Consider the following 25,661-nt stretch of genomic DNA (forward strand, 5'->3'; position numbering starts at 1 on the left):
GAGCAGAGCAGCGGTGCGAACGATGCGCTACGAACGCTTCGTGCCGGCAGAAAGGCAAGGAAGAGTCGTCCAAAAGACACAAGGACACAAGGTAATATGTTCAGCCCGGTTGGAAAGGGTTTTAGCGGAGTTGTTCAACAAATGACCGCACGAATGCGCACAAACACACACACACACATAAACACTGAATTTCATCGGTAGCATCGGGGAAAGCGTTACGTGCAACAGGACGGCACCATGTCAGCTACCAGCATTTCAATTGCTCCACATAAAGAAGCTGTTTATGTGGCCATTTACTATCGATTCTAATCGGTTGTGGCAGAGTTGTACTGTTTTGCTAGTTTGCCTTCATACTAACACCATCTTTCAACCGTTCTGTTCGTTCTTTGCAGGCGATCGTGTACGAAGGACAGGACAAGAATCCGGAGATGTGCCGAGTACTGCTGACGCACGAAGTCATGTGCAGGTGAGTGATGTGGAGCAATAGTTTTATGTTTCGTTTTCTTTTGTGGATACTTGTTCTACTATCAAGTGCAAGTTGCTGTTAACTAAATGTGAAGAATTTCATGACAGCAGCTGCCACAGTCTAATCCGATTGCCGTCCATCCACGCTTCTTGTCTTGGTGGTCCTGCCGAAGTTAGTCAGTCCGCGCGATTGTTGACTAAACTGTCAAAAGGTCAAAAGATTCATTCTTTCGTTCAACTGTCACTGAAGCACTAGCTTCTTAACCTAGAAACGCAAGGACCAGTCTGTCCTGCTTCGCCCAATTGAGCTTTAACTTTAAGTTCGAAGTTGTGCTCACAGTGAAGCACAAATCCTGTCCCATTTTGCTGCCCGATAGCTGAGGCGTTGCGAAACGCGTTACGCGCCTCCAAACAACCAGCAAAAACTGAATACGTGTGCCTATTCTTATGGCATTTCGGCTGTTTCCTCTCGGCCCATTTGTCACATCCTTCCCGTCCCGCCTATCCCACGATTGTGCGACATCTTCGGTGATTGGTAGCGACGACACGCCGTCCTCTGGTTTGTCCGGCGTCCGCAAAACCTACAGCTTCCGGGGATTGGGATTCCCCTGGGAACGGCGAAGCGAAAAATCGAACTTCTTCCTGCCGATGAATGTCCTCCGAGCCGAAACATTCATTTTCCCTCAGCAGGAAGAACCTTGCTGCCGTGCCGAGTATCCGGAAGTGTGTGCGTGTTCACGCCATTTTGTGCTGCCCTTCCCGTTGGCAAAATAAGACGAGAAGAAGAAAAAAAAACTTTGTATCCATCACACAAACATCCGGGAACTCCCGGGAAAAGGTTAAGATGACCGTACGTTTGTTTGCTTGGGTTTCGGCTAGTGGCGAAGGCATCTTTAAGTGTCTCGCTGTACTAGAAAGAAGCATGCAAAAAAAGGGGACAGATGGCAGGAACAAGATGGTGGGTAAGTTCTCGGCACCCCACCCGAGTCCACCGAACGGAAGGACAAAAATAAGCGCCAACAAACTCACACCAGGCAACAAATTCTTGCCAATCAATATTTGGTGGAGGCCGAGCGATAAAAACTTGCTGAAGAAAGACACTTTTCCGCACCAGCACCGGATGGTGGCGTACTGTTAAGGGTGTGGATGGGTTACGGGAAGTTTATTTTTATGTCAGATTAAACTTCGAAAACTGGTTCAAATATTTTGCGTTAGGGAGGGGGAAGGGTGGGGTAGGCGAAGAGGCGAAGCGAAAAGGTTAGATAATATTGTTTATTGGTCGGTACAAATCAATGTTCCATTTCGAATTTCTTGCCCCCTGTAGAGCATGGGAAAGATTTGCGCATAAGCTAACAACTTTATGGAGATCGAATGTTGAACTTTTGGGAGAAACTAGAACACAGGCTTCAAGAAACGATTTCAATGTAATAAATAAAAACTAGCTACTTAGATTTGCCTCGCTAGCGCCACGTAGTGTTAAATTTAGAAACCATTTTTATTATGACAGCTGTTTGTTATTAGTTTATACCGTACGATTGTGCTGTCTGGCAAGGCATGCTTTAATAATATTTTCTCTCATCCTTTTGCTCATTTCAGTCGATGCTGTGACAAGAAAAGCTGTGGCAATCGAAACGAAACACCGTCAGATCCTGTGATTATCGATCGGTAAGTGAATACCTACATACGTCACACAAACCAACAGTCTCCCGCTTGCTCAACAACTTAATTGAGGCAACAATCGATCGCAAGAAGGTGCACCTTATGACATACCAACGGACAGGGCACGATAATTACATTTAAAACTGTCCTCCACAAAACCCGGTCATTAGCTTCCTAACCTCAATTTCTCAGTAACTCTGCGTGGGTGTTCCGGCGGAATGATTTCGCACACAACTGAGGCGACCGTCCCGTCTTCGAACGTCTACATCAAATTTGATGCGTTACGTTCAGCGGATAGGTCCACAGCCGTGGGTAGGGTTTGAATAATTAATACAAATTAAAGCCCTCTGCCAAAAAACCACCGCACACAGGTCGCTTCTTGTCGTGCTTTTAACGTGATCCTGAGCAACAACATCACCTTCTTGGTGTATGTATGGAGTGTAGGGAAGGAGGTGAATGTTTATTTTTTTGGGAAATTTGTAAAATACTTGAAATACGTATTGCCTTCCCCTGCACCGCACCGGTTCCTCCGGTGTGTGCGAATGTGTGTTTTGTTTCTTTTTCTTTCATTTGCTCTTCGCATTAATTTTATCTTCCATCCGTCCCGTTTGCCGTTCGGGAAAGCGGGATTGATCATTGAAATTCCGCGCGCATGTTTTGCGCCCGGACCACGATGCGTCGCGGTAGATCATCCGACCGAGGGTTCGATGCGGGTGATTGTTGTCTTCGCGAGCTCGATGCAGTGTGCAAACACACACACACACAGCGAACACACACGGCGTGCGGCCCTGCACGAGGACGCACTGTTTTTCTTGCGCGATTTCGCCACGAAAAAGTGCCTGTTGCTCGATCTTGACTTGGTTCGGGTTCAGCTTGCTTTATTTATTTCGCTCCAATCACGCGCAGGAAAAATATGGGAAGGACAGGTATTTTTCTGATTGACTGCGACCACACACGAGCGGTATTTCGAAGTGCTGCACAGGGTACGGAAAAGGATTGTGTTGAGATATACAGAGGAAAAAAAACCCTCTTCAGAACGAGCATCCACACACACACACACACACGCACACTCGCGAATGAGGAGGTATGGTGCAGTGATTTTTCCTCGTGATCAGTCAGCCGCAATAAAGCAGCGATATGACAGCCGATCAAGATTGTGACGCTCATTAGCGTCATATATTTCATCTATTTGACACTTGGCTTGCGGCTAAGACGGCTGAGCCGCGGAACCGCAAATCGATCGTGCCGATCCCTTTTTAGGTGATCTGCTGGTGCTACGATCGTGCCTAGCAGAGGAAAAGCCTTCATACGGTTTAAATACAAAGTGATAAGCTAGATTGTTTACTGCCTTGAGCCGGATTTATAGGCGTAGCTTGGTGACATTAACCTCAACAATGGTGGCGTTTTTGGACCGTCTTTCCCTCTGCGTATGGCGATCTTGTGCTTCATGATAAGCATGTTAATGCGGTTGTCTATATCCTGTACCTTTCCAAAGCTGCTAGAATGAAATCCACACGTAAAAAAGAAGGATTCCAAGAAACAAATATTTCCACCTGTCACGTCGGAACGGTCCAATCACGCACCGAACTACATTCCGACTCGGCACTCAATCGTCCCCGGCCCAAGATGGTCCCGGGTAGATCCAAAAACGGTAGATCACACAGCTTCCACAGCATACCGAGACGGCGAGTTTTGACCGAATTCCGTCACGGTGACGATTTCTGGCACAGCAAGCGAACGGAGGTCAACGCCAGGCCGGCAGTAGTCGGTGAATTATGCGACACGCTTGGAATTCGCTCGTACCTACCAGAAATCGAACTCGTCGGCATCTTCAGAACTCTGAATGGGAAAAGCTTCCCAATACGCTTACGCTTTAACGATCATGGTGATGAAAGGCGAATAACTTATCCCCGGGCTAACGAGCAGCGGAACCTTCACTGTGGAATGACTTCAGCGAATAAGGCGAAATACAGCTTGCGGTCCGTGCGTTAGTTCCACGAAGTTGCTCGAGATGGCTTTCTCCTGGCAAACAAAAGCTAATAACAATAATCGTAACGGTGCGTAATCAATCAATCTAAAATCGAATGCTAAATGGTTTTGTGCTTGCCCACCAATGGTGACGCGTCCGAAGCGTCAGAAGTCGAACGCGCGCGCGCGCGTTTGTAACAAGATGTGGCTCGTGTTCTCGTGCATGTCCCGGGAGCCCTAGGCGCGACCAGCACGTACCGGTTTAGCCGGTGCAGTGTCATAAATGCTATATTTGTTCTGTGCGTAATAGGGATGAGTGCATGGATGGTTGGATTTATTGCTTCAAGTGGAATTATTATTAATTTCTTGTAGTCTTTATTTATGTATTACTTTAATTGAGTCTTATTTTTTGGTTAAGATTGAGTTTATATGGTAGAGTTGATTGATTTTATTGTAATTTAATAGCTTTAGTTTTTATCGAGTTTACAAATACGATAAAGATCAAGTAATTCATAAGATAGGTTGCCATTTAAAACCCTCCATGCTTTAATTTTCCATTTTAAAATAACCGTTAAAACTTAACAAAACAGCTGGATAATAAGCGCTCAAGAACTTAAAGTAGGTTTTGAACCTTTTAACTCCACTTTTATTGAACAATTCTTTTCCAGTTTTACTTAACCCGTTTGTCAACAACTATATCGTCAGTAAAGCAAGCAATAATCCACAAAAAAACACCAACCTGCAACTGCACGCTTGCACGATCGATGACAAAGACAAAAAGAGAGAGACTTGGATCGTGTCTTGAGGCTTCACTTATAAAACAAAAACAGCCCTTTTTCCCCTGTACACATGCGGATGCGCACGGATTGTGGTTTAAGCGTCTTTTTAACCGGGCCGGTCGGCCCTTAAGCCCTTGAGTTTGCGCACGCGGCTTAAGCAAGCGCGATAGCTAAGGACGAAGAAAGGCACGATACATAATTCATCTTCATCAGTTTGTTTTCCGTAAAGTTGGAGCTTTTTTTTCTTCGTCATGCATTCGTTCCTTACCATTGCTGAACCAGCTACTGTTCATTGTTGGTAGGTGTACGGTGTGTGTGTGTGTGTTTTTTTTTCACTGCACCTTGTCCCCAACTTGGTCGTCATTTTTCATCGTCTCAAGCAACTGAAGTGCAAGAGCGAAAAGGACGGGCAGTTTGGGCACGAGCGTCGTAAGCTTCAATATCCATATCACGTGCCATTTTTGACTTTAACAATAAACATTACAAAATTGGCATCACAATCATCGGCCGTCTTTATTTTTATTCAATTAGAAGCCGTCCATCCCACGATATCCAGCAAACGAGCGGATCAGTTGGGCTGTTTTGTGTGGACGCACTGGAACTGGAGCGAACGCGTCAACGCGTCACGAAGTTAGCAGAAAAAGCGTCCGAAACGGGAAAAACGGAACGAAACGGATCGAAAGCCACGGGGAAAAAGACCGGCTTTTCTCTGATCCTATTTCATCCCGCGGAGGAACGGAATGGAATGGAGAAAGGAGGAAAGGTTTGCGGTATCTGTCAGCAATGCACGGCACAAGTCTTGCAAAAGTTTCTCCTTGCGAAAAGACTTTGAGCTACTTCGCCGATCGGTGGTCGCTTGCTGTCGAACAGTTCGAAATGTCGAAAGGCGATAGGAAAATTGTTGCCCGAACGTTTCAGGACACTTGTAACTGATATCCTTTGCGGCTTTGCGCAGGAGAGCTGCAGTGTGGGGTGGGGTTTAATAGTATTTTGCTGGGCGAGCGTGCCATGTTCGCGGTGCAGAGTAATTCAATTTGTACTTAACGAGCACAGGACATGAAATGGGACAACTTTCCGATAGTTGTTCCTTTTACTTTGCGAAGCCTAAAGTTTGTATAAGGACTATATCAAAATAATCAAAAAAAGGTTGTAAGAGCTTTCGAGAATTGCTCAACATCTCAAGGTGATAAAATTAAACACAAAACTGCCAAGATGCAACAAGTAATACGGAAGATGAAAGCATAAATTTGAGGACTGCAAACAATGCAACAGAAAACAGAAAAAGTTGAACAAAGTTGTGCTCTTATTAAAAGGCATCCATACGTCAATTGTCCATCGTAAGTAAACCATTCATTAAATCAAGAAACAAACAGCAAGCACTCCGTTTAAACGTGTCCATCTCTTTGGGCGATCCCAGCCAAAGAAAGCCATGCCGACGTCAGCCCAGTCACGTGCGGTTTACGCGAAGATTACCGCAATCAAATGCACGTGGCGTTTAGATTGTCAAACATCGAGCCATCGGTACTGCTGCTTCCAATCAAACAACTTCACTACGCACCGTTCGCTCCCGTACCGTCGTCAAATCATGTGTACGACACATGTAAACGCAACGGCAGGCGCAAGTACGCTTGCGTCGGCCATTAAAATTCCTGTCCCTTGGCATCGCGAGTCGCGCTCGGATGGCCGCCCGCTCGACAAACGACGAATTAATTGAATCTTTCAAAAATGTCGACAATGCAAATGTGCTTGAGTTGTCTTGCCAGCCCTTCTCGGACCGAATGTGACCGGCTGACGAAAGGAGGAGGACAAAATAAAACCGTCCTTCTACTTCTACGCTCACAAGACAGCGTCATGTGAGCATTAGCATAAAACTGTGGAACACTACCGAGGGATTCGGGTTTGGGAAGGCGAACGGTTCGATTGGAGGTTGTTTCCTTATCCGGACGCGTAGCTTCCGAAACTGCTCCGGGGTTGTGGATGCGAATTCGCTCGTCCGATGATCGCCCTTTTCCGGACCATGATCTACGACAACGCACCCGCCACCAGGCCTACCGTCGCCGCTAGTTCGCGGGCGACATTCAACTCCGGAGGTCCGGTCACTGCAAACACTCACGAAAAACAGCGAAACCATTCCGCGCGAGGCCCCGTAACGCAAAACGTTCGGAATATAAATAAAACCAGCAGGAGCGGGGGTCTAAAAAAAAAAAAGCGATCACGACAGCGTACGCAACGCACATGGCATCGACGCGACATCACTCACTTAATTTGTAGCCAATCGGAAAAAGGTAAGGTCGGCTTTCGGCTTGCCGCTCTTGAACCGCTTGCGGTCTTGCGTCGATGAAGACTGCCACGCAGCGAAAGAAGACAACCCACAAGCAGTGGAGAGGGGCAGCAACGAACCGCCGGACATTCGATTGTATTTTAATGGTGTTTTCATCTCCTTGTGGCCTAACCGTCTTCAAACGAAGTCACAACACCGGACGAAGAAAGCCCTCTAACGAGTGGTACCATTTTAGACAAATTCTAGCCGAAGTACCGAGCGAGTGTGCCTATCGGGGGTGTACTAGGTGGCGAACAAAGCACCACTTACGCGAGGCACGAAAAGCTTCCTTTTATGATACGGTAGCTCATAAATATTTCATTCCGAGCGTGTCCGGTAATGCCTGCCTGGTCGGTCGGTCTAGCGTGTGCGGATCATCGTGCGCTAGCGGAGGAGAACAGATCCACCTAGAAGTTGTAACGGTGCGGTCGGATTGGAAAGTTATCCGTTTGAGTTTGACTGTGTATTATTTGGAGGCAAATCAATCCGCTATTCGGATTCACAAGGAACGCCAAATCATAACTTGAATTGCGTTCCTTTCGACGTATCTTTCTTCTGCTTCTTGGAGGTCCGCAAAAAAAAAACAACAGCAAGGAGAGAACACGGGACAAAGTGAGCAGAAACAATCAAATAAACTTTAATAAGATTGATTCCATCTAGAAGAGGCATATGGAGGTAGCCTTAACGTCCAACGCTACTCCTCCGCCTGGAATGCAACGGTTGCCATGCCTTCGAAGTGGACGGAAAAAAAGAAACATCACAGGAATGTCTTTTACTGTCAGACCGTGTTGTCATAACTGTGATGATTCCACTTGGGCGACGTCTCCACGACAATGTCCGGCTTCTGTGCTGTTCTGCACCACACATCACACACAACGCACGCACGCCGAGAGAGTCCATTCTCTGCCGTTCACCATAAATGGCTGAACGTGGTGAAACCTGGTCCTGGTGGCGGTCACTGCCTACACGAAAAGGTTTCATGATTTATGACCCGTTTCGCCACGGTTGCCGCGTTTGCCGATTTTGAAGGCCACACATAGTAACACGCAAACTGTCCAAAAGCGGTTCCCAGCATCAAATCAAGTTCGTCAGCTGGTGCTGAAATGAAAATTCATAAACTTATGGTATTGTTTTTTGCTGGTCTTTCTTTTTTTTTTTGTTTTGATGTCCAACCAAACCTCACTATTGTCCGCTTAGGTACACGCTTCGTACACAGGACACAAGATAGGCGGGCGATACGCAATTAAATTAAGCATTATTTAATCAAGCAATTAAAACTGATCGATATCGCCGATTCGGGTTGCGCTAAGGGGTGGACATTAGGCTCGTGAGTTGACCAAATCTAACAGACGACGCTCAGCCTCAGGACATTCGTAGGTGTAAGCGGATTTCTTTGGCAAGCGGACAGTTGGCATGATCGAGCAGCAAAACGGACAAACTCCATGTTTGGACGAGCCTTTCGTGGCGCAGCAACTCCAAGCAGACAGTGTGGAACGTAAACAAGCTCCTATTTCGTGTAAGAGCGCGCACAGTTAACGATTACGGAAAGGGGTTGGATTAATTGGACGACAAAAAATGGGAGTGTCAGTGGATTTATGACACTGCTGCCGCGAGAAGTTTGGTTTGTGGTAGACGGGAAGAATGTTTGACATATTCACACCTCGGCCAAGAAGTCGAGGCCGCTTTCAATTGACATCTCTATAGTGTCTGATTAGGGCAGCTTAAGTTCAGGGGAATTTAAGCCAAATAGCTCCTTATGGGGTAGAAATGTCCGTCAATTAGATTCGCTTTTTAAAAGAATCATGTACGCAATTTTAATTACGTTGTCACTCTTGTTTTTATTATCTTCCAAGAGTTCAACAGTTCCTGATGCGGCTTTTTATCCGTACAGACACGTGTGAAGTACTCATATCTTGTAATCATACGTTCCTGATGTCATTAAATAACACAATATGAAGGGAACGTCTGGATGTCTGGATGCGTCTGGATGCTATTAAGGTCGTGCCAGTCGAGTGAGCCTCATAAAATGTATTTCCAATCTTCTATACAGCCCCCAAAATTTTCACCTCATCTGCTTAATAGCACAGACACGCTCATTTACTTACACTTTCTTCTCCTTCCGTATCGTTACAGGTAAGTGATTTCCCCGTACGAGCTCCTATGAAAGCGACCAATTATCATGTAGAAGCCGGAAACGAGTGTGTCATAAGTATCTTACCCCCGGGTCAAAACGATCGGCCTCGTAGATTATCAATCAGCGGAAAGAGCGCACGCTAATGCGTGTTGTACGCGTAACTGAACGTCATTCTGGGCGACACGCGAGCACAATTAGCGCTTGGCCAGCGCACTATACACGCATGTTTCGAGAGGTCGTCATATGTTTTGGGTTTTGTTTCCACTATCCGCCCGAAGATTGGGGGATTGGGAGAGGATACTGATGGTCGATTTATTATCATGCATGAACGGATGGCACTCCGTTGGAGCTAATCAGAAAGGCACAGGGGTGGGGTTCGAACGAAAGAAAATTGTTTTTGGGGTGAACCGGGAATGATAATTAGGGCAAGAATTAGGACAAAAGTTAATATCTTCCAGGAAAACGCTCTCGCGATAATGGTTTGTTGTGTGAAACATGACGTTCATTGCGAGTGAATCCTCCGATCCACATTTTGTCTCTTGAATCGATCCGCATGTAATGTCCGGAAATGCGTTGGATCGATTTTTTCGAACCCCAGACTTAGATAACGCAAGGACAAATGGGCGTTGCAATTGCACATTCCGACAACGCCGTCCAAACCTCCTGCCTGGTAGTTGATCATGATGATAACGCAATTGCAAAGCTGCAGTTTCACAATTTAACTTTAGGGTGCGTTCACTATGTGTCTCTGTGCACCAAGTGCCATCGTTGAACTTCTCCACTGTAACCACAATCGAAAACGACACACACACACACCCTCAGTATCCGGTACGGCGACCGTACGAAAACCGGACACCGCCTCAAGTCAATTTCGGAAAATATGTAAATTCGATACTATTAAATTTTTGCCATTGCGATAAATTTGCCTACGGCTGGTGGACATAGCACATAGGCACTGTTGGATGTGCCTCTGCCAAGTAGTAGTTCCCAGGAATGAAGAGGGAGTTGGGAGTCTGAGGCCGTACCAACTCTCTCCCTGTGTGTGTTGTGCTACGAAGCTAGAAGAAAGAGTGAGGAGCATAAGCAGAAGCGAGGATTATATGATGGATGACAGCTGTCCTCTGACTGCGACTGTTGGAAGCGTGTATCTCCCCGTATCGCCCCGTTTCATCTATCTCTTCTACACCTTCCAAACCTTGCGGAAAAGAGGCCTTCGGGTGCAGACAATAAAATTCCGCATCCGCTTCCGTGCCACCGTGTTTTTTGGCGAAGAAATGGTCGGTGGAGCAAAATTTAAGCTGTCACAGCTAGATTGAGCAAGCAGATCAGATGGCCGACCTTGTTTGGAGGATAGAGGCTGGTGGTACAACACGTCGTCAGCAATATTTTGTAATAAAGATGCAAATGGACATCGTTTCTGGCTGTTTTTTGTAAAGGAGTGGACGTTTTTGGAATAGTAAATCTAAAAAAAAAACAACATGGCAGGCATTCGTCCCAAAATCAAGTTCCCGGCCGCCCCGGATTGTGTCACAATTGTCGGATCTGATTGTGTTAAAAATGGACTCACTGATTGCTGATAGGTATCGTGCCAAGCGGAACATGCCGCTGCCTGCCGCCGAAACGGGGCACGCGGTAAAAAAACAGGGCGTTTAAATTTATTGAAGATTGGCACATTAAAGTGTCGCATTATGTCAGATCGTGTGTAACGCATGTAACGCTTCTCGAACGCTAGCCGTCGTCGTCGTCGTCGTCGTCGTCGGGGTTCATCATCACTTTAATATCATAACGTAATACGTGCGTTTTCTTTCGTGATATTTAATTTTCCTTTTTAGCTTTCATGTATCCTTAGAGTAGGTGTGTGTGTGTGTGTGAAGGAGAAGGTTTTTTCCCTTTTTTAATTTTCCTAATGCACATGCGGCCATCACACGCTCATCCCATTGACCGTGGGTTCGTTCGTTTCGTGTGAGTAAGATTTTTTCTTTTCCATGCGCGTGTGTGTGTGTGTCTGTCCGTCTCCTATGTAAATGGACAGGATGGACCACTGCCATGTGTACTTATGTGGCGTTGCGCCACAACATTACCTCACCGCATAACACCTTTCCCGCTTGCCGGTCAACCATCTTTGTCCCGAGCTATCTTCGGGAAGACGGTGGCGTGACATGATCGTGTCATGCGAAGGTAACCGAGACCGACCCATCTGTGTGTGCGTGTGTGCATGTGTTACATAATCGGTCTGACTCCTGGAGTATGAATAATTTAATCGTAACATTTAACTAACTCGCACGCTCGTTGGCTTTTTCACCTTTGCCGGTCTCAAGCCCTAGCTAAACGGAGAAACACAATGTATCTGTCCTATGGTGCTTATCGCGTGTACGTAGCAGTTTGTCACTCGCTGGTTTACCATGGAGCATCACTGCACTATTACGCGATGTAATAGAACCGATAGGGCTATAATTTTGATTCGAAAAGGGGACAAAGAACAGAAATTGATAATCAAAACCCATGCTCACTGTATTTTTTTGCACCCAACCTTCCACTGCCTTCTGATGAAATGGACACGAATAGCATTTAATTTAGAACAAATTTTTAATCACTTTCACTCGCAAGCTTTCGAGTCGGACAAGCCGAAGCAAAGAAAAAGTTTGATCGTGAAAAGGAAACCTAAAAAAAAATACAAAACCCGGGAGCTCGCCTAGATATACAATGATCACAAAATTCAACGATTCGTAACGATAAGCGTACCATAAAATTTAACAGCAAACACAAAACAATGGCGTTTGGGTTGCAAGGCGAAAGACGCAATCGGAAGAAACAACAAGATGGATGTCCCGAATAGCGAGAAAGGATGTTTGGGCCTTTTTTCTTCTTGATTCTTGAACGGAGCTGTTTGAGCGTTTTCGTGTTGAAAAATCCCCCTCAACAAACAAGAAAAAAAGGCCTAATCCAACATCTTCGAGTGGCGAAAAATCGATAGGTTATGGATGCGTTCGTCTAGCTTCTTTTTTTTTCTACGTTTTGTTCCCCATTTCTGTGTTGCCCTGGTTTATAGTTTTATTGGTAGGACAGAAGAAGAAAAAAAAGGAAAAAGAGAAAATGGTTTCATTTTGGTTACGAACTAGCACTCTTCTTGCAAGATATGTCGAGGCTATTGACCGATAAGAAAACGTTTGGTTTTCCCCGCTTTGCCTGTGAGACTAGACGATGCTATCGGGTGCGTTATGGCGCGTAGAACGATGTTCCGATGTGCACCTAGCAAACTCAAACAATCTCTACGAGGATTAAGGAAGCAGACGCAGCCCTTTTCTTAAAAAAGGAAGAGTAAAGAATGCGAATTTTGCAGGCGTTACATGAAGGGCCTATACCGAACGTTACCCCGAAACTATCGTTGAAACTCTGTGATGAGGGAGGAAAAAAAGTATCATGCTTCCATCAACGTACAGCATCCTTCGCATGTAATAGTGTGTGAGAGGAACGTGTTGAGTTCCGTGTCCGAAAAAGGGAGATTTTTTTGTTTTTTGTTGGGTGTATTTCTTTGTCTCCCTGTGCTGCAAATTGCACACTCGAAACATCAAACGAGCGGTACACAAGCAACGCTCACCCTCATCCGGTAAACTGGCAAGTGTATCTTATCTCCCTCGGTTGGTTATGTGTCTGGGATGCGTTTGTATGCGTGGGATGCGTGGCGTAAAAATGGGGATGGGTGGGTGAGATAAGCGCGAGACATGCACGGCGTTACGGTGTTGCGCGATGATTCAAAATGGCCTGCAAACACGCCGGATGCTGCAACAGCTAGAGAAGGGGTGAAAATGGCGCTGACTATCTGTCGGTCAAAATGGTGGACTTGTGTGGACACATGTATCACCTATTCTTGTACGCATTTTTAATGTTTTTTTTTTAATGGAATTACATCATGAGGCATTTTAAATTTTCACAGAATGGTGGATTAAAGAGATGGAAATAGCATTGAAAGATTTGTAGTAAAAATTAAATTTTTTTTTTTACAAAATAAAAATTTGGAATACCCAAATTGTTTAAACTAAAGGAGCCGCCTAGTAGCTCACATTTCACCCTCCTAGAAATTACTTTCATAGTACAAAAAATTTCATGAATTACATTAAAATTCAACACCTCATTTTTTAGGTGTTTAAACGCTATCTCTCTCACCAACAATGACACAAAATCGAACTTGACCGATTACATCCTTGTACCTTCATTTGTCCCGATTTTTTCCAACCTGTGAATATAGTTCATCTTTTTTAATTCTTTTGTTAAAACTCCATTCCATCCGTACACACACGCGAGCCCAAAAGTGCATACGAAGTTACGGCTGCCACTCCAATGGCTCCTCCCGTGAGGGATTTGCAGCGAATAAGATTAATGGCCATGCAACGGGTGCATTTTTCGGCCGAATCGAAGGCATCGAACGTGGAAAAAATGTCCTTGCGTTTTAGGAGCCTGACTGCTCGAAAAGCGGTAGCCGTTCCGGACAACCAGGATGTGAATGATGTTGGAGTGCTCGTACCATGTTCTTGATGGTTTCTTTTTTTCGGAACACAGGCAGCCTTGCCTCAATTGGCGCATCCTTGGGGACCATTTTGTCAGTAAATCACGACTAATTAATTCCGGCCAGCTATGCGTCCATCCGGTGTGAGACTGAACATGGTTTGCTGTGTGTGTGTGTGTGTGTGTGTGTGTGTGTATCGAGCGATGATATAGCGAGTGAGAGAAGATTTGTCCGTCCGTCCGTCTTTTTTTTGTGCTTAGATTGTGCTGGTATGAAATCGTTCCTTCCGGCAGATGACAAACGCCCCCGGGTATGGTGTGTGCGTCCTGTCCTGTCTACGAAGAGACCTTCCCTCGAGGGAGTACGGAAAGCAAGGATGCAACTGTGAACGACGATCGGGCAGCATTAACAAGCGGAAGCAATGCTATTAGAAGTTGAAGCAGAAACGATAAGAAATAGTTGGAATCGTTTGAAAACAAAGTAAGGAAATTGTGTGTTGTTGTATGTGTAGTATGAAGCTTTAAGTTGAGTGCATATTATCACCAGGATTTATCGTCGTGTTTTCAAAGATAATTTTTAAAATTTCACTGCTTACATTGGTGGCATTTCTTTGCTCTTTGTGTGCGTGATTTGTATATGATTTAAACAAAATACGAAGTTGAGTTTCGTGTTCGTGCTTAGAAAACATTTTTCCACCAACTCATCTTTAAGGGTGACCAACGCATCCATTCATCCGTACCATCGGTTCATTACAAACCCAAGCGTCGTACGCAATTTGCTTCATCTTGTTCGACATAGGCACGTCTCGATGTAAACAAACAATGAGCACGACAAACAGCACCAGAGCGCAAGGCAACCTAATAAACACACAAAAGCAAGACAACCACCCGGAACGAGTCAAAACTGGCTAGGAGGGTAGAAAAGCAAGAATAGCAGAAAAGAGACATACACACACACACACACACACACACACACACACACACAAACTCCAACCAAGATGCCGAAAAGCCGTGAAGTCGACGTAGCGAAGGAATAAAATAAATCGCCTATAAGGCGATTTACTTTATGATTTCATGATTCCGTGGCTCGCTCGCTTGAGCGGTCGTTACACGGTGTGGGGGGGGGGGGAATGTGAAGTGAAGTAACAAAGTAGCAATAATAAGGCGAAACATGCCGTATCATGTCTTGTGCTGTCCCGTTCGGTTCACCGTTTACCATCCATCCAACGATTGGGGAGACGTTGCAATGGAGACGCCTGGTAGTTCACTTGCACACGTGCTCACGTGGTGTGGACTGTCTCTTTCACGCTCGGCACTTGGAAGACGGGCGGGCGACCCCGTTTGCGAATGCTTTCGCATGTCAAGATTTGAGGGAAAGGTGGGGGAAAAAAAGAGACGGATAAGCTGGCTTGAGAGCCGGCCTTCAACCGTCCAACGGCAGGTAACGGTGCGTAAGTAAGACGGTGAAATAAATTTAATTTCATTTAATTTATCCCGTCTGGGTCTGGGTGGTGGAACGGATCGGGATGGATGCAGTGATGCTTTTATGAACGGGCTAGACGGGTGTTGTCATGGAGCTGGAACAGATTTTCGGATGAGCTGGCTTACGATCAGTCACGTGCTTTCTCATGGTTAAAAGGACCCAAACAGAATCGACAAAAAAAATAATTTAAAGAATTTAATAAATAGAAAACAATACTAAATAACAAGCAAGAAACCACTTCAAAAAAAGAATTCGATTAGTGGTGATAAAAATTTGTGAACAAATCTCAAACATCCTAAAAACTGTACACTTAAAGCAAGACTTCCCACCACCATTGGTAAAATAGTGACCTTTTTTTGATTGCAAATCGCTTCCGATGATGGTGATGCTGACGATAATGATCCCGATGACGATGTCCTGCCTTTGGGACGCCCATTCGAGCAATCATATTGATTTGTTCCTCTTTTCCAAAAAAAAAAACAAACCCCCGTTTTGTTATTCGATTGTTAAAGTTGGCTCGCTTCCGGACGCTTTTGTTTCCGGGTTTCCAGGGGGCGGACATGGAAAAAATTCCGCTACCTTGCCCAGAATGGTGTGGACGTGGTGGCGGAAGCTCGAAGCGTTCCAAAAAGGTCAAGATTTAAAGCCATAAAATTGTAGGGAAACAAAAGATTTCAACCGTTTCTTACGGCCGACAGGGATGAGGTCGGGTTGGGTAGGTGCTCCTGTTTTTCCTCACCAACAAACACACTTCCACAGTGTTGGTGGTGCTGTTGTTATTTGATTTTATTTGCTGACCCTTCTCTCTGCTCCTTATTCTCCCCTTTGTTGCTGATGTGTGGTGCGTACTGCCAAAAAAAGTGCGTTTTACTGCTGCCCAACCGTCTGACTCTGGAACCGCGTTCGTCCATTTTATGGTCGTCTTTTTTATATTTTTTACTCCGTGAGAGTGTAGCCAGCGAGTTGTATTCGATACATACGCGTATGTATTTGTAGCTTTTTGTGTATGCCTTTTTTCACACAGCAAAAGGCGAGGGTGAAGCTAAATGATGGAAGGAAAAGAAAAACCGGAACGATAACGAGGAAGGTGGAAAACGGACCCCGAAAAAAGCCATACTAAGAAATGGGAGTAAGTGTGTAAGAAAGCACACCATCACTATCACCATCATCTCTTCTTCCTTGGTGGACAACGGCCAGAGCCTGTGCGTAGCCTCCCACTCTCCCTTGAACCCCCGGAAGGCTTGTGCGACAGTGCGTGACTTTTTCACCCTTTTTCCCTTTTTTTTCGGGGGGGGGGGCTGTATAGTTGTTTGTTTCCTTTTTGATGGTAGCAAAAAGGGCTGCGTGCTCGCAGCACGTTAGTTTCTACCATTTGCTATCACTTTTGGCTGTTTCTTTCGCCTTTCCGCAGATAAAGACAATCGGACACATATGGGGAAGGAGAACTCCGAATGTTGTGTTGTGCTTCACCGAAGGACTTTACGGTGAGCAAAGAATGGCTTTAATTCTATTTGCTAGAATTCAATGTGATTGTCTTGTACGTGTGTGTGTGTGGTGGTGTTTGCTACTTCTGGAGAAGAAAATGTACGAATTTTGTAAAGCAAATTTTGGATTTGCAAATAAAAAATTATCCTTTAGGCAAAAAGCTTCATCCAACAATAATTGGAGAACGTTTCCAATTTGATTTTATTACAAATAATCAATATAAGAAATGATTTAATTTTAAAAGCAATAAAGCATAAAATTCAGTTCGCCATGACTTTTAAGTTTGATAAGAAATTATATTTTAACTAGAAATAAAGACAAGGGAAACGCAAATATGCGTTTCCCAAATGGCATTAAACATTAAAAAATACTATGATAATCAACTATGAAATGAACTACTGCAATGAATTGTAGCTTTTAATATGCTCGAACTTATAGATAACTAATATCAATCATTACCATCAAAATTATATTTTCTTTCAATCAAGCTTCAGCTTTAACTCTCCAAACTCAAATAGAGATAAAAATAAATGCATATTTAGAGGAAAATTGTTAAAAATACTGCCTTATACGTGTAAATATAATTTTGAAAACATTTTTGATCTTTTTTAACATCAGAAAAGAAATAAGAGGCTCCTTATTTTTTCAATTATTAGCCACTTTGCTAGGTTGAAATTTTGGATAAACATTTGATGAAGAAAAAGGAAAACTTAAGAAAAAAACTAGTCTGCTAATATTTTTCTACTCTCTTAAACATCTAATCATCTCATCTCACTTTAATCTACTTCACCTTGGAACCCAAATCTGCAGCTTACCTTTTTGATATGTTTGAAGTTTTCCGCACCAAGGCAGACAACAAGACACGCTAAAGTCATAGGCAGACGCTAATAAACGCTTAAGAAATGTAGCGAATGTTACAACAAAACGGCACTCATCATACCTGGCCGTGTTGTGAAAAACACAACACGAACGATAATACGAATGACGCCAGTCAAACATTACACTTCATCCAATAAAAACTAACGGCAACACTTTTCCATGTGCCTGGTGTGCTGACGTGCTTATTCACTTTCCCTCCCTCCCTCTCGAAAACAAGTACTGCAAGAAAGAAAGAATGCCAAAATGTCGCCCTGGCAAAGACGCATGTACGGAAGGCACACTATCAACCATCGTTAGAGGGTAATGAAGGCCGCGCGACATGCGACGATACCACAGCCAAGACCGGAATCAAGTCAGACATGTAGAAATGGTTTGCGTCACCCTCCGAGAAGAGTAAGAAAACTGCATCCGTTTGTGTTTAGAACGCACCTTGCCTCCGTCATGTACCCGGAAATGTACGCAGCTCGATGACAAACAGCGCTCAACGATAATTCCCTCCCAGCACCGAAGGACAGCTGTTTCAAGGTTTCCTGCCAAAGAAAGAATTGACGTCTTTCAAGCTTCTTCAAGAGTTCGCGCGAGTCCATGTTTCTTGTTGCGTAGATGTTTGCGTAAGTTGCGTAGAAGGACACAAACACACACACCCTTGAACATCTAGTGATGGTTGGAAGAACGACGCCGACGCTAAGAAAACCGATAAAAACAAACCATTTGCAACGGTCCCAAACTCCCAGCAGCATGGCGCAAGGAAATCCCACCAGTTCTCGCCTCCGGCTCGTCCCCATAGCCCGGTGCCTATCCCGTGCTTGCGGTAGACACGCGCTCAAATCGGGTTCATCACCTCCCGTCCCGCGAAGAAAGATATCCTGCCCCCTGTCAAGGATATACCGGAGCACACCGATTGTCCCTCCGATGGCGGTGTGAAGAAAATGCCGGCAATCCGGTTTACTGAGATCGACGCCCAAACCAACCAACACAGACAAGTCTCGAGGCAAAAGCAGCACGAAAAAGCAAAAAAAAAAAGGGGACACAAGGTTGATGCCTGTGTTGGTTCTAACGGCCTACGCATCTTTTGCTTCCTTTCCGCTTTTCGACTGCATGGCCGATGAAACAGGAAAGCGGAAAAGTCAAGAACCATAACAAAGAATTTTCCTCCCAACGTCGTTCCCTTCCTACCTTCGGGTTTCTTTCGACACCTACAAAGCAACGGTTCCGGTAGGAAAAGAAATTGAAAGACGGCGTTCGTATATGTTGTGCGCGAGGGACCAAAAATCTCAACCAATTTCACCCTCCGATACGATACGATTTGCTGTCCACTTGGGCTTGCTCCAGAGGGTTCGCGGGTTGGGGGGGGGGGGGGGTTGGATGGGAAACCGTTTTAATGGGGTGTCCAAACGATGGCGATGAAGACGACTATTGTTTGGAATGGATATGCCCATCGTTGTCCAGTTGATGTGTGTTGGTTTTCAGGGGAGAGGTTTGATTTTGGGATTGGTATTGGTGTGATCGGAGCTGGCCCGAGTTGTGCTGGAAGCATTTCTCAATGCTTTCAAATTCACCATTCCTTGTTCCTGCTGGTTTGCTGAATTGAAGGACTCGGAACATGTGGAGAATATACGCACATAACGTGTAAGACGTACTCGGTGTATAGAGAGAATCAATTTTAATTATTTTTTGAAAACTATGAATATTGGGACACTCGATTCCACCGATAACGAACTCTAACATACAAAAACTAGCATCTTCCCACATCTTCGTACCAATAAACCACCCAAATTAAGGATAATTTTCACAGTTCATTTCAATCATTCATGTTCATCCGTTTCTCCTGAAACGTGCTCCGCCCGATGGCTTCATCATTGAAGGCATAGGCCTCGCTCTACTTAATCGCCACACGAAAACACAGCAACAGGAGTTTAGCGCAGCAGACACGGTTGGCCATTTTCTTACCAGCTTACCACTCATCTTGACAACGCCATCACGCAACCAGAGGTTTGCGGAAGCTACTCGCGATAAGCGGATTATGGGTGGAACAAAACGCGCATTTCTCCTCGAAAAAGAATGATGTGCAACATAGGAAGGACCGACAGCAACAATAACAAAAAAAACGCGAAGATTATATCCTTCTTTCCCACCCAGCGTCCCATTGCTTAAGATGGGACACACAGATATTGGTACCTGGGAACCAGGGGTAGGTTGACGAAACAACAGACCGAAAGTAAATTAGATTCACTGATAAGATTATGTGGCTAGTGAAACATGCTGAAGGATTCGGGAATCGGTACGGAGGTGGCACGTGCGATGATGTGGTTGGAGACTGGATTGGTTCTTTCTTTTTTTTTCCGTTTGCGGTTAGGTTAAACCGTTGCGGTTGCTACTGTGGATTAGAATTTTGCGGGAGGAAAAATCACGACAACAAAACATAATGAAGCACTCCGGAAGTGCTGGTGTGCCAACAACGATTGGACGTTGCTAGGAGTGATTGTTTTAGGTGACTTTTATGAGACGGATGTTGACGAGGAAATTAACTGCTTCGTGAGTGATTGTTAAAGAAGGAACTAACAATTTCCTGGCTATTTATCACAATATGTTGCGCGTCCCTTTTTTCTGCAGCAGTTTTGGTTTGGAATGAAAGGAACTAAAATTCGACGCCTAAAGGTATGCAATATATTTTTAACTACGTGTGAACTCCAGAGACCCAAAGAATTTTACGAGAACTCTTTGTAACCCAAGAGTATTGAAAGTGGTTTAAATTTTGAAGTGGTTAATGCAAGGCATTAAGTGGTTTTTATGTTATTTATAAATAAGTTAGTTCACAATCATACCCCTAATTGTATGTAAGAACCGTTAATTGAAGACCTCATTAAATTAGATATGCGCCTCATCAGTGCTTTAGTTCAGGGTTATTAATATTCTTTCAAAACAACGAACTTTGAAGGTTAAAGAACGAGGAAACGAACGAAGACGAGGAAGGAAAAAACTGATGATAGATTTATTTTACTTGGACTTAATTTTTTTACAATGGATTTATACTAACCTAGTCCCGTGGATCGCTCATCAATTATGCTACATTAAGTTCCGATCGGGTTCGTCTATTTACACGACATATGTTGTGACTTGTACGAGTGGCATGTTCAGCTCATCCGTCACGTCACCAGCCAGCGAAAAAGAACTACCGACAGCAAAAAAATCACACACAGATCACTCAATTAATCAAACGCAAAACAACCGTGCACATTGACACTTTAAAATCTGTCACCTTTGCGGATGCTTTCCGGCACATCAGCAGGGATGATAGAGTGGTCGGATGAAAAGAAACTGAAACCTTTCAATCTGATGAAGCAGAAGCAAAATTACCCCATTACTTCGTTAAGTGTGCATAATTGTAGTGGCCACTTGAGGCTGTGAAGTGAATTCGATGGTTGAAACCACTTCAAACCGCAGTGAACCAGTATGTGGTCACAGAGGGCTCACTTTACAAACTGTGTGAACTACTGTGGGCTAGGAAAGCAAAACGGGAAAAGGAATCATTTACATCTTTTTTTTTTCCACGGCAGCCACCACAAGGAAGCTGTAGATCTGTCATCATTTCAACGCATTCTGGCCGCGTGGTATTGTCAGAAGTGTCAAAACTGTTGCCTTCCACTGTGTTGACGTGTTGGCGTTGGTACCACGGGAAGCATTCGATCAAACAGCTGGCCCGAACACGAAGGACAAACAAGCCTCACAAGGAAGGTGTCGCATTCTCTTGGAAGGCGTGTAATAGGACGCTACAATTTGTTCGCGACCAATGGTCCCGTGGGATGGGAAGCTATGGGTTAAGGAAATTGTTGCAAGATGTTTGCGTCTTTCGCGCCCAAGCTCAAGAACATTATTTTCCGGGAAGTTTCGCTTGACAAATCGATCCTTTTTGAAGCGGGAAAAATGAATCGGTACAACAATTTTCCGGCCGTTCCTGGCTGGCGCTTCTGTAACTGTACACTAACCGTTTGTTGTAAGTTAAAAAGTGAAAACACACAAACCATTTTTTTTTCCTCTCCCGGCTATTATCCTGCCATACCACAGCCAGAATGAAAATGAACAACAGGCACAATCTCTCTCGGTCACCTTTTTCCTGACCTCAGATGCCTGACCGGATGATATATGATACCCGGTTTCGGGAGCAAGGCAATCACGCTTCACTTCATCATCATACGCACGTCCTTCCGGCTCATCTCTGTCGTCTGCCTACTCGGCGCAGGATATGCGACAGATAGTGCGTAACCAAGCAAAAAACAAAAAGCTGTGTACTACAAAAAAGGCGTTTGAAATAAAACAGAAAATAATCACCTCGCTTACAGAACAACAGCATTAACGTCATCGGTAGGAATAACGACAGGAACAACAAACGACAACACCAAAAAAAGGGACAAACACGGAACAAAACATACACGCATGAGCATAAAACAACAAACATACAACATCCCTTACCCAGCAGCATCAGCAGCAGCAGCAGCAGCAGCAGTACCCTACTCCGTCACCAGTGGAAAGATTTTTTAATGTCCTCTTTCTCACTTTGGACAGTCGTGCCCTTTTGAATGAAGCATTCTGGCACAGCATAACTTGAGGGGGAAAGAACTACCAGCTAACGTACTCGAGTGGGTAGGACATCAGTTCTCAATTATCCGTACCTTACACAGGCAAATAGGCAATAGGGATGTGTGAATAGTTTCGTGGTCGCCCAACAAAAAAGTCACCATAAATTGGAACCGAAAAACCGAAACTAAATCGGATCAAACTAAAGCTAGAAACCAAAAGGAAGTGACTTCAAACGCATATGTTAATTTAGACTTCCATTTTTTTTTTTTTGCAGTTTTCGATCAAGCTGTTTTTTTGGTTTTATCTTTCTTTTAAAAAATTTTGAACAGCTTAGATAACATAAGATCGCTTATAGTTTACTAGCTTCCACTTTATTGCTGCCATTAAAACAATGCCTTTAAAGGCTCAATTCAAACAACAACAAAACGATACAAGTTCTCTCGCCATTTGGCATTCTACTTATAAAAGCACCAAATTTTTCTCTTTGTAGGACATTGTCCACCGTGTAACTCGCTTGTGTATCTCCTAAAAATACGAAAACTCAAACAACAACGAATTTGATTCGTTGAACCCCGTTCACCAAGTGCTTTGATGTCACAGCGAAACATGCTGTTTGACATTTAAATTGAAAGGATTAACGCTTTGTTTTGCGTGTGTGTGTGCGTGCGCGTACATGTCCTCACGGGGAAGGAAAAGCAATGGAAAAAACGGCGAAAGGGTACGATTATGGTGGATTTGTGTTTGAGTAAAGTAAATGTTTGTTTATATCGAGGGTATCGGCTTTTGGACCGCAGGTACCGTAACTAATCCGTCAAGTATACATCGTACGATTGTACTTCTGTTTGTAAAACCAGTGTAAAATATGTCGATCATCATGTTTAATGCTTGCTTTTTTATTTAAATAAATAAGAGTTAATTTAGAAAATAGCATAAAATGAGCTTTTGTGTCCCAAATGTATTGAGAGAGTAAAAACACGCTCTATAAGAATGAATTATAGCTGTTGGCAACTAGAATATTTTACGTGGATTAAAAAGGGAACAAAACGATCGGTTTACTTACTTACTTACTTACTTATTAGGCGCATCCGGTCTGCTCCTTAAGTATTCCTTACGTCCTTAAGTAAAGCCGTCAAATGCCTTACTAGACTTGCCAATACTACGTAGCTGAATAGTCAAGTCCTCACATTGGTGAAGCGGTCTTGATGGGATTTGAATCCCGGCGTCGTGTGAAGACCAACGCCGCTGTCGCCTCAACCATCCTGCTGCTTAGCTGGATCGTTCTTCTTCTTCTTGACTTAACGATCTTCTTAGTAAGCAGTCCTCACTACGGGAAGACGGTCCGGATGGTGTTTGAACCCCGGTCCTGCCGTGTGAAAACTACCATGCTTTCCATTTCCATTCCAACCTTAAATTACAAGTAAAAATAATGAAAATCCTCTTAAACAAAGCAAATAACAATGATAAATAACGATGATAAATTATTAATAACTTTAAGAGTGGAATAACACGAAACAAAGTCCACTTAATTATACCACCAACATAAGACACCGCACACAGTTGAAACCTTTCTAGTGGTTCTCAAGTGTCCTTGTCCAGCGCACAAAATGTTTTCAATCTGCCCTATTACTTCATGGACAAAAGCAAACACTCGTATTAAAAAAACACTTCAAAATACGCACTTGTGGTTCCAAAGTTGCAACACATGGTAAGGGTTTCCTTACTTCTATCCGACCTTTGCCAAGACCCGTTTGGCTCAGTTACAGTGCCCTTTAAAAATCTACCCCAAAAGTCCAAAAGCCTTCCCGTTTTTTTCCCCGCATCCCAAGAAAGGTAGGCTACACCCGCGGGCACCTAAAATCGTAACAGATTTTCCAACGTGTACAAGTGTCAGTAATTGATTAGCCGAACCGAGAGCAGTAGGAGCAGTAGTGAAACCAGTAGTGCCAGTAAACATTTCGCCCACCATCCACGGGTGCATCTGCAGCTCTCCTTTGCGATCGCCTGTACGATGCAGAACGATGATGGATGGATAAATGATGCGGTACAATATCAAACACGACAAACAGGGTTTGGTCCTTGCATTTCCTTCTTTTCGTGTCAGGAAAAACTGCACACCTACCGCCTCCCCCTCTCGACAGGGCAGGACATTTATCATTTCGCCGTGCTTCTATCCCATTGTAAATAACCAACTCAATTACAATTCCTTTTGTAAATATTTTATTACCGCCTGTACTGTTTCTCCTTTTATTAATAACTTCTGGTCGAGAAGTTCCCGGAGTGTTGCGTACAGTGCGTAGCGATTGGGAAAGGTAATAACCGGAATAAAACTCGGATACATCGGAAGCTATTGCACTCGAGTTATGATGGTCGAGATCGATGCATTGCTATCCATGCGTTTTCCCCCTGCCGATTTTTACACGACCTCTCAGCCTCTCGGTAAAGTGTCAGTAAGGGGTAAGGGTCCCTTTGAGTTGTAAGCTGAGCAGGGATGAACTAACCGGTCGCGATACCGATCGCCGGTGGCTACCCGCTGAGTGTCTATTTAATATGTGATTTGCCCATTGGCAAACATCTGTCGAAATTTTGGGTGTTTTTTTTTTTTGTTGCCGTTTGCGATAGGTTAGGAACAGTGGTCCAATTTTTATTCCCTACTCGAACACTGGCGGGAACTTGCTGAGGGGAATGTGCGACGGTTGTTGTCTTTCGTACGTGCGCGAACTCGCCGGGAAACACACACACACACAGGATGTGCTATGAGTGTGAGCATTTGCCACCAAAGTATATACACTTGTTACGCTAAATGCTGGATCGACGACTCCCCGTCGATTTTGTTTTCCATCGGAAAGTGATCCTCTCCTACCGGAAAGGAGGGAATGCTAATTTTGTGTTGCTTTCGCTTTTGCTACTTGCTACAATTGCTTAACCACCCGCCGTTAATAGGGGGCAGGTATCAGATTTCCTGAGTGAGCGTGTGAGATGTTCTAGTGGGCGAAGTCCTTTCTATCTGTCGCTGGATTTGGTGATGGACTTGCAGGCAGATGAGCTGAAGAGTGTTTTTTTTTTTTGGTCGCGTTTGATCCGTCGAGTTGCTCATCTGTCGAGGATTTGGTTCGGTTGCGTTTGGATTAGGTTACCACAAGCAGATAGGATCCGCAATTCGCTAACAACTGCTACGAAATGAGGTTGTGTATGAATAGTGGGGAACCCGAAAAATAGGGAAAGGTAAATTAAATCGCTGGAAAAAAGTACTTGTATCAAGTATTACCTTTCATTTTGAAGAAGAATACATCAATTGCTTCACATTCGTTCGGCTAGGTCAATTATAAATTTACATAGCCTTCATAGGCAAAAAAAAGAGTCATAAATCCCATTCACTCTTTAGTCTGTTTGCATAATTAGGTAAACCAT

The 25,661-nt window shown here is 44.3% G+C and overlaps 2 protein-coding genes across 3 annotated transcripts in view; one reads left to right on the forward strand and one right to left on the reverse strand.

Annotated features, from left to right (window-relative positions):
* Positions 1-25,661, reverse strand: part of LOC126568396 (phosphatase Herzog) — a 201,073-nt gene that overhangs the window by 158,250 nt on the left and 17,162 nt on the right. The window lies entirely within an intron of this gene.
* The window catches only part of LOC126568139 (transcription factor collier), a 51,784-nt gene that overhangs the window by 20,358 nt on the left and 5,765 nt on the right, over positions 1-25,661 (forward strand). For both annotated transcript variants that reach the window (XM_050224563.1, XM_050224562.1), the window contains exons 5-6: positions 393-466; positions 2,062-2,130. In XM_050224563.1, coding sequence (XP_050080520.1) covers positions 393-466; positions 2,062-2,130 — 143 coding nt within the window. The remainder of the gene's footprint in view (positions 1-392; positions 467-2,061; positions 2,131-25,661) is intronic.

The sequence above is a fragment of the Anopheles maculipalpis genome, chromosome 2RL, assembly GCF_943734695.1.
Source record: "Anopheles maculipalpis chromosome 2RL, idAnoMacuDA_375_x, whole genome shotgun sequence".
NCBI classification, from domain to species: domain Eukaryota; kingdom Metazoa; phylum Arthropoda; class Insecta; order Diptera; family Culicidae; genus Anopheles; species Anopheles maculipalpis.